General features: G+C 50.8%; 1 protein-coding gene across 2 annotated transcripts; it reads left to right on the top strand.

The window, feature by feature from the left end:
- Positions 1-3,978: 3,978 nt before the first annotated feature.
- On the top strand, positions 3,979-7,698 carry Dnajb1 (DnaJ heat shock protein family (Hsp40) member B1). Of its 2 annotated transcripts, none has more exons than XM_052729259.1 (3): positions 3,979-4,312; positions 5,607-6,187; positions 6,382-7,698. In XM_052729259.1, the coding sequence occupies exons 1-3, from the start codon at positions 4,102-4,104 to the stop codon at positions 6,610-6,612; spliced, it is 1,023 nt and encodes a 340-aa protein (XP_052585219.1). In that variant the 5' UTR covers positions 3,979-4,101; the 3' UTR covers positions 6,613-7,698. The 2 variants fall into 2 exon arrangements, with proteins under 2 accessions (XP_052585219.1, XP_052585220.1); XM_052729260.1 differs by lacking the exon at positions 3,979-4,312 and adding an exon at positions 4,341-4,489.
- Positions 7,699-9,109: the final 1,411 nt, after the last annotated feature.

Here is a 9,109-nt window from a genome sequence, read left to right as displayed (position 1 = left end):
TTGTTTCTTCCTCGGCTTTTTTTTTTAATCTTTGAACATAGGGTATCCGCTTTGTTTCTTCCTCGGCTTTGTTTTTTTTATCTTTGAACATAGGGTATCTGTTTTGTTTCTTGCTTGGCTTTTTTTTTTTTTTTTTTGACACAGTATCTTGTTATGCATCCCAGGTTACCCTAGAATTAGAGATCCTCCTACTTCAGCCTCTTTAGTGCTAAAATCAAAGCTATGTGCCACCATGCCCAAATTGAATATAACATAGACTTCCCCCTAGGAATGCAGTGGTGCCTAATAGAGCTGCCATGCTTTTGAACATCTTTGATGGACAGGTAAGACGTTGAAGACAGCAACAGTAAAATTCTTTTATTTTTTCTTTTGTAATTTGGTTTTTTGCTTTGTTTTGTTTTTTGAGACAGGGTTTCTCTGTGTAGCTCTGGCTGTCCTAGAACTCACTGTGTAGACCAGGCTAGTATCAAAAATGACAGAGATCCTCCTGCCTCTGCCTCCTGAGTGCTGGATTAAAGGTATTAAAGTGCTGGGATCATTGCCACCACCTGGCAATAGTAACATTCTTTAAGGCTTTACCAACATTTGAGCCACACCAGTCACACACCAGTACAGCAGCTCTTGAATGCTTTACTCTCTGTGTGGCCTAGGCTAGCTCTTCTAACTCAAATGAACCCATTTCTATTAATCTGCGTGCTGCCCTGAAGCTCGGTTACCTATCTACATACTTCCCATCCTGCTCACTCTGCCTCTCATGGTGTCTCCTCCTGACTCCTGAGACTCCACCCCTCTTCTTCCCCAAAAATCCCACCTAGCCACCGGCTAATCAGCTTTTTATTAACAATGAGAGCAACACATCTTCACAGTGTACAGAAGGATTATTCCACAGCACATCTGACTCTGCCTTGCGAGAGGCAGCTGAGCTAGTCCTCCGACACATTCATCTCCAGCCCCCTGAGCACCACTAGGAGGTAAAATCTATTATCTCCATTTTATACAGTATAGGATGCAGGTCTTGACTTTATAGACAGCTGGGTCCAAATGTACCTGATTAGTTCCTGGCTGAGGAAGAAACTGTAGGGTATAAGGCTAGTGAGGTTGTGCACACCTTCAATCCCAGTATTCAGGAGACAGAGGCAGGCAGATCTTATGAGTTCCAGGCCAGCTAAGACTATATAGCAAGAAGTGTTAAAAACCAAAAATAAATTTAAAAAAAATCTTGTGTGTAGGGATCAGCAAAATGGCTCAGCAGGTAAAGGTACATGCTGCCAAGCCTTAAAGTCTAAATTCAATCTCTGGGACATACATGATGGAAAGAACTGACTCCCGGAAGTTCGGCTCCGACCTCCATGTGGGCACCATACCAAGTTCACACCCCATGAATGTAAAACAATTTTGTGTTTGTGTGTGCATATTCACTGTTCTCTGGGGAGGGCGGCGGTGCACACATTTACGTGAACATGTATATGAAGGCCAGAGGACTTATGGTGTCATTCCTTAGGAGCAGTCCTCCCGGGTTTTGTTTGTTTGTTTGACAGGGTTTCTCTGTGTAGCCCTGGCTGTCCTAGAACTTGCTCTGTAGAACAGGCAGGCCTTGAACTTAGATTCTCCTGCCCCTGCCTTCCAAGGATTAAAAGCGTGCGCTACCACCTCACCTCCCAGCTTAAAATCCATTATTTAGCCCTGTGTCTTTTTTGTTTGTTTGTGTTTTGAGACAGGGTCTCACTATGTAGCTCTGATTGTCCTGGAATTCACTCAGTAGAACAGGCTGGGCTGGTACTCAGAGATCCTACTGCCTCTGCCTCCTAGTGCCAGGATTACAGGCGTGTACCACCACCACCACCAGGCTGTGTTTGTTTGTTTTCCATGCCTGTTTCTTTTTGTTTTTTGTTTTTTCGAGACAGGGTTTCTCTGTGTAGCTTTGCGCCTTTACTGGAACTCACTTGGTAGCCCAGGCTGGCCTCGAACTCACAGAGATCCGCCTGGCTCTGCCTCCCGAGTGCTGGGATTAAAGGCGTGGGCCACCACCGCCTGGCTTCCATGCCTGTTTTTAAACAACTGAAACTTCCTAATAAAATGGTGGCTGGTGCTTGTCAGCTCAACACTTAAGGAGATTGAGACAGGAGAATCAGAAGTTCAAGGCCAGCCTGGGCTACCTAAGTCCAAGACAAGTCTGGGCTAGAGGGTAAGACCTTGCCTAAAAAAAAAAAAAATAGTTCACAGTAGTAACTAAAATACACCTTCTTGACTATGTCTCATCATTTAAAGCACGGGATGTTTCCAGCCTTGAGGTTGTCCCCAAACACAAACATTTCCTATGCACAAGAGATCTTAGTAAAACCCAGACAAGCCCATCCAGAGGCACATCTGCACGTCTCTATTAAAGCCATACTCGAAATGTGAAGAAGTCCTCATGCTCTGGGCTTTCCCTCTAGGACAGCTCTTCTGTTCTTTATGCACTTTTTATTTCTATTCACCTATTTTGAGGCAAGGTCTTACTCTGTTAACCAGGCAGGCTTCACACAAGACTCCTCCCGTCTCAGCTTCCTGCTGGGATTACAGGAATGTGCCACTGTGCCAGGGTCTCTTGTTCTCTAAGTACCATTAACTACTTCCAAGTGACTGGTTCAGGACACCCTCTGTTAAGCTACTGGGTTCCCTAGTCCCGAATCCATCTTGAGGGTGGGGGGCTCAACTGTGTTTAGATAGAGTCCTTTTCAGTTATCTTGGGGTCAGTGTGGTCAGGAAAACCAGAACACCCACCCACTCACCCACCCCAACCACTCTTGATCAACCATCAACAGAAGGCTAAGGTCATCTTTCTCAGGGGTCTCAGGCTACCCAAGGAAGGCAAGGATCATCAGGGCTCTTGTGCATCAGGTCTGCCAGAGAGGGGGCATCAGCGTTGTCCACTAAACAAGATGAATAGTCATCCCTTTGTTCCTGGTCTGTCTTGAGCACTTTCACAGACGTCGAATAATGTCAACTTCCCATATACAGCAGCCATTCCCATTTTACAGATGAGCACAAATGAGGCCAGAATGGCTACTTTACCAGCCCAAGGTCACAAAGCCAGGAAGTGCTGGGTTCTGGAACGAAGCCTATTCTCTAGCTACAGAGTCAGGCTTTCATGCTCTGACTTCCAGGCAGTTCCTCTCCCTGCAGGAACCACCACCGACTACCCCAGCCTTTCTAAGCTTTGGCGTTCCAGAAGCACTTTCGCCTTCCGCACTCAGCTGTGTCCTTGACCGCTATCATCCCAGACTTAGAAAACCCAAAGATTCAAGTAACAGAGGTCCTCCGTGCCCCCACAGCAAAAAACACCCACGTCAAAGCATGTGGAAATATTTAAGAGCACCTAGTGGGTCTTGAAAGCGATGCAAACCCACGCAGCAAAATCTGATCTCTGCTCTGGTGGTAAACTCAGACAGCAAAGGAGGTGACATTTACCACGAACGCCAAGAACCCAGCTAATTCCAGTAGGAATTAGTAGGAAGTAAGAAAAGCCTGAGTAGCCGGACTGGGGCGATCCCTTGCCAGACCAGCCTCACCTCGCTTTACAGTAACGGCCCGAACGGGGACCACTGGCAGAAGAGGGCGGGGTGCGTGCATTTATCCCGAGGTTACAGCAGGGGAACTTGGACGTACGAGTCAGGCAGCTACAAGTCACCCGGCAGGACCGTCCAGCCGGTTCAGCACCCAGGGACTGGGTGCGGCGGTCGGGAGAGACCGGCCCCTATAGCCCCGCCCCTTCCTCGTGATGTCACCGGCCGGCAGTGAAAGCGGGCCGCGATTGGCTGTCTCCACCGCGGAGGCGGGACCTCAGCCGCGGGGCGTGCGCGCCCCAGGTAGGCGTTGACCAGGGTAGAGCGGGAAGAGGCGTGGCCCCGCGCGGAAGGCGGTTGGCAGCCTGGTCCCACCCCGGATGTGCTGCGTCACGGAGCCGGCAGCAGCGATTGGCCGGAGTGGCGCGGCGCGGCGGGAGGGGCGGAAGGTTCTGGAGGGCTGGCGGGATCTGGAAGCTTCCGCCGGACGGGTATATAGAGTCCGGGACAGGGCAGCTGCGGAGCCGGAGGCGGCGACAGCTGGGCGGCGGTGGCCATGGGCAAGGACTATTACCAGACGCTGGGCTTGGCCCGCGGCGCGTCCGACGACGAGATCAAGCGAGCCTACCGCCGCCAGGCGCTGCGCTACCACCCCGACAAGAACAAGGAGCCCGGCGCCGAGGAGAAGTTCAAGGAGATCGCCGAGGCCTACGACGTGCTCAGCGACCCGCGCAAGCGCGAGATTTTCGACCGCTACGGAGAGGAAGGTACGCGTGCGCGCGGCCGGGGGTGACCCGCCGTTTGACAGGCGGGGAAACCGAGGCACTCGAGGCCTCGGCCGGGTGTAGACGACCCGGCGGCCTTGCCGCCTCTGCCCTCTGATCGGCGGCCTCCGACGGGAGGAGGAGCTTTGGGCGCGCCTCTCGCACAGAAGCTTCTAGCAGGTCTGTCGCAGCCCCTCCCGGCCGGCCGCCTGCACAGCGCCGGAACGCTGCAGACGGAGGGCGGCGGTCGCGATCGCCAAGGGTGTGAGAATTTGAAAATTGCCCTAGTGTTTTGTTTCTCTTGCCCCGCTAGCCCGCAAGCTCAGTGCTTAACCCGGAGTTGAGCCTTTCTGGTTGCAGCGCGGAGGAACTTATTTGTAAGGTGTTGTGCATGGCTGGGAGGACGGGGCAGTCAGGTAGACCTGGCGGCACCCACCGCTGGAGGCCTTACTACTGGTGTCACGAAGTAAAGGGGAGGGATGTGTTTCCTGCTCCTGCTGCCATTGGCAGTTACAGACTTGGGGTTAGTTCTCACCTACTGGAAACAAGCTTTAAAAATGTAGATATAACCCCTCCCACTGCGGTTCCCGGGGCTTTTTTACTAAAAGCAAGACTTGTTGAGCCGGGTGCGGGAGCTCACACCCTCACTTGAGAGGCGGAAGCATTGTTGTGAATTTGCTGCAGATCTGAGCTACCGAAAGAACAGGACGTAGTGACAAGTCCAGCTCTGGGATGTCTGAGTCGGGAGGATTGCCTCGAGGCTAACGTTGGACTACTGAGCAAGCTCAGGTGCTATGTAGCACCACAGTGACACGTGCAGAATCTTACTCTTTTGAGACAGGATCTCTCTCTCTCACTGTGTAGTTCAGGTTTTTAGTTTTTAAATTTATTTTTATTTCTATGTATATGAGAATATGTTTGCGTGTATGTATGTGCACCATGCACAAGCTTTGAGAGAAGAGGGTGTCGAATCCCCTGGAACTGGAGTTAGACAGTTGTCTGCTGCCATGTGGGAGTTGGTAATCGAACATGGTTCCTCTGCCAGAGGAGCAAGTGTTTTTAACTTCTGAGCCACTTCCAGCACCTTGTGCTGGAGCCTTGGCAGGTCTGGAACTTGCAGAGGTCAACCTGCTCCTGTCCTCAGCAGTGCTGAGATTCCAGGCATTCGGCACCATGCCGGCCTCTTTATTTTAAGGGTTTTATGTTTTATAAATGTTAATTTATTGCAGTGCTGGAAATGGAAACCAGGGGCCTTGACTCTCCTCCAGTGACCCTGACTTCTGATTTTGTTTTCCAGGCCTAAAGGGTGGTGGCCCCAGTGGTGGTAGCAGTGGTGGTGCTAATGGTACCTCTTTCAGCTACACATTCCATGGAGACCCTCATGCTATGTTTGCTGAGTTCTTTGGTGGCAGAAACCCCTTTGATACCTTTTTTGGGCAGCGCAACGGGGAGGAAGGCATGGACATCGATGACCCATTCTCTGCCTTCCCCATGGGTATGGGTGGCTTCCCCAATGTGAACTTTGGACGTGCCCGCCCTGCCCAAGAGCCCACCCGAAAGAAGCAAGATCCCCCAGTCACCCATGACCTCCGGGTCTCCCTTGAAGAGATCTACAGCGGCTGTACCAAGAAGATGAAAATCTCCCACAAGCGGCTGAACCCTGATGGAAAAAGCATTCGAAATGAAGATAAGATCCTGACCATCGAAGTGAAGAGGGGCTGGAAAGAAGGGACCAAAATCACCTTTCCCAAGGAAGGGGACCAGACCTCCAACAACATTCCAGCTGACATCGTCTTTGTTTTAAAGGACAAGCCACACAACATCTTCAAGAGAGATGGTTCCGATGTCATTTATCCAGCCAGGATTAGCCTTCGGGAGGTAAGGCACTAGGTGGGGGGAATCATGAGAGGAGATGACTGCTGTGAGGAGCAGTCGGGGAGACTGGCTGGGGCTCTGCTGTGCTAGCAGCGAGGGTAGATGTAGGGTGGGGTCTCGGCTGCACAGGTCTGGATGGCCTGGAGGAGTCCTGCTTCCTAAGCCAGCTTCCGTCTCATGGTCCTTTTCCTTCCTAGGCTCTCTGTGGTTGCACTGTAAATGTCCCCACTCTGGACGGCAGGACCATCCCTGTTGTATTCAAAGATGTCATCAGGCCTGGCATGCGGCGGAAAGTTCCTGGAGAAGGCCTCCCTCTCCCCAAAACACCCGAGAAACGTGGGGATCTTGTTATCGAATTTGAAGTCATCTTCCCCGAAAGGATTCCCCTGACCTCCAGAACCGTCCTGGAGCAGGTTCTTCCCATATAGCCGCCTGCATTCCCCAAGGACTGAGCCAGGGACTTCTCCAGAGCTGCAAATTTCCGGACCGTTCACTGGTTGCATACAGCGGGAGGGCCCAGGGAGGGCTTTTGCTCTGCCGAATGTTTTCCACAGAATATATTACAATCTTTCAAAGTCGCGCACTAGACTACAGTGATTTTTCGAGCGCTAGGCAGGTGGTGGGAAGAACAGCCCTTCTGGAATGGACCCACCCTCTGCACCCTAGCTCCTGACCAAGGGTGTGAGGCAGGCCTGCAACTGGACTCGCCCCCTGTGCTGTCCTTAGTTTCTGGCTGTCATGTGACAGTGGCCCAGCATCTCTGTTGGCAGACCTGTGCACTAGTCAGTCTCCACTGTGTGAGAGGTTCTTGTTTTATTATGTATTTGTCCCACGCCTTGTTCCTCCTCCCCAGAAGAACCTTGTCTTGTCTTGGCTATCTCAAATTGAGACCAGTTCAGTAGGACTGCCAGACCAGCAGCACAAGCAATACCTGGTTGCAGGACCACAGGGCCAGCCTCAGGTGAGCAAATCTCACTGCCACCTCCTCTAGGTTTGGGACCTGGACAGCCAGGAGATCCCCTGGACCTCTGGCTCTGTTGAAGTCAGATGGCTGGCTTATGGCCACAGTATTTGTTAGTTGGTCCAAAGGTAGTCCTTGGCCGTACCTGGGACTTCTCAGGCCCAGGTGATTTTGTGTGTGTGTGTGTGTAATGGACTCTGAACTCTCATAAGGATCTAATCCTTTTGAATTTTGCACAGCCCTAGATATAATCCCTTTATATGAAAGGGTCTTTGCTTCTGATGAAAGGAGCACTGTGGAACGTCTGTATTATGTTTTTATAATTCCATTCAAAGATGGTGTGCACTCAGATGAAAGCAGTCCCTGCCAACTGCTGCTGTCTGTCCAGGGCTGCGATGGAGTCAGACCTTGGGAGTGAAGGTGTCTGTTCTTTGAAGCTAGCCCGGTGCTCTGACATTCGATTCATTGTAAGTTGCCACTACCAACACGAGACCAAAGTGTGTGACTTGTCATTATGCAGTGTGACAGCATTAAAGACTGATGGTAAACCTCAGGGGAGCAGTCCTTGGACTCTGTTTGAGGGCTTTGCTGGGGGCGGGGGAGGCATGGTGAGAGTCCTCATCTAAAGAAAACTGTTTCCCTTCCTGGAACATGTAGGTTTCCCCGTTCTGAACCCCAGCATCACTGGTAAAGGTTGGGGTGAGGGCCTGCCCTGAGCGCCTTTTCTGCCTTGCAAGACTCTTGGCCACATCTGGGGACCACCAGAGCTAGTAACCACCAGGGCTAAAGATTAAAATACTATCTGCCCGAATCCCCCTGGCAACTAGGTAGGCCTGGCTAGACCAGACCTAAGATGTTAGTTAGGCTAGCTGCTTGGAGGTAACCCAGGGTCTGTCATGTGGGAAGTGGGGGGCGGGGGGGGGGGACCCACTTCCTGTCCCAACTTAATGTGAGTATCCTAGGAACTTCAATCTCCTTAAAGAGCTGCATAAATTATAAAGCAGATGGGACATAGACTTACAGGAGTGTGTTGGTTTTGTTTCTGTGCTGTGGTGCTGGTAATGGAACCCAGGGTTTTGTCCTCTAAGCTAACTACAGCTACTGCATGCTGCAGACTGCTCAAAGGTAAAACTTGTTTTTAAAAAAACTGCCTGGCAGTGGTGGCACACACCTTTAAATCTCAGTGCTCAGAGAGGCAGAGGCAGGCGGATCTCTGTGAGTTTGAGACCAGCCTGGTCTACAGAGCGAGTTCCAGGACAGCCAGGGCTACACAGTAAAATCCTGTCTCGGGGAAAAAAATAATAACATTGCATAGTCCATCCAAGAGCCAGATGTAAAGTCAGCTCTGAGAGGACTGAGCCAGTAAATAGAGAGTTCAAGGCCAGATGGGTTACAAAGAGCTAGGAATATGGCTAAGCTATAATAAGAATATTGGTCCAGCCTATGCAAATCTACCTAAAAGCGGCTTTTCTCTCACCACCAAGACAAGTTAGTCCCAGTAAGAACAACCAAAGAGAATTCCAGAATGTTTTTTTTATTTAATAAAGTTAAAATAGCTCCTCTAGTTGCCCTAGCACATACCAGGTGCTCAATTACCACACATGCTTGTGGCTGCAAACTGTCCACCAAGAATGATACCTAAAGAGATGACCTGTCATGTGATCAACTTCTGCACATGTCCTTGGGAACTTGGTAGGGAAGTGTTGTTATACCCACAAAACAATGTCCACAGACATACCGTTTTAGAAACCCACAAATAGACTGGCCAGCAACCTAGGGAGAGGGAGATTCTCTGGGGAGCATATTGTTATTAAGGGACAGGGCACATGGATCAGCAGTACAAAGCACTGGTATGTGTGAGTAAGGCCCTGGGTTATATAGCCCCGTACCTCAGAGCCCTTGACATGGTCTGAGAGGGGAGCAGGGCCTACCCTGAGCCTGGGGTTCCCTTCCTATTACGCTAG

Source organism: Peromyscus californicus, unplaced genomic scaffold (genome assembly GCF_007827085.1).
Source record: "Peromyscus californicus insignis strain IS unplaced genomic scaffold, ASM782708v3 Scaffold_8__1_contigs__length_139910024, whole genome shotgun sequence".
In the NCBI taxonomy this organism is placed as follows: domain Eukaryota; kingdom Metazoa; phylum Chordata; class Mammalia; order Rodentia; family Cricetidae; genus Peromyscus; species Peromyscus californicus.
This window is presented reverse-complemented; position numbering and strand designations above follow the sequence as displayed.

Excerpts from the sequence above, each read along its gene's own strand:
- Dnajb1 (XM_052729259.1), top strand. The coding sequence starts at position 4,102 with ATGGGCAAGGACTATTACCAGACGCTGGGCTTGGCCCGCGGCGCGTCC. Across the intron at positions 4,313-5,606 it reads CGACCGCTACGGAGAGGAAG|GCCTAAAGGGTGGTGGCCCC; the intron begins GTACGCGTGCGC and ends TTTGTTTTCCAG. Across the intron at positions 6,188-6,381 it reads CCAGGATTAGCCTTCGGGAG|GCTCTCTGTGGTTGCACTGT; the intron begins GTAAGGCACTAG and ends TTTCCTTCCTAG.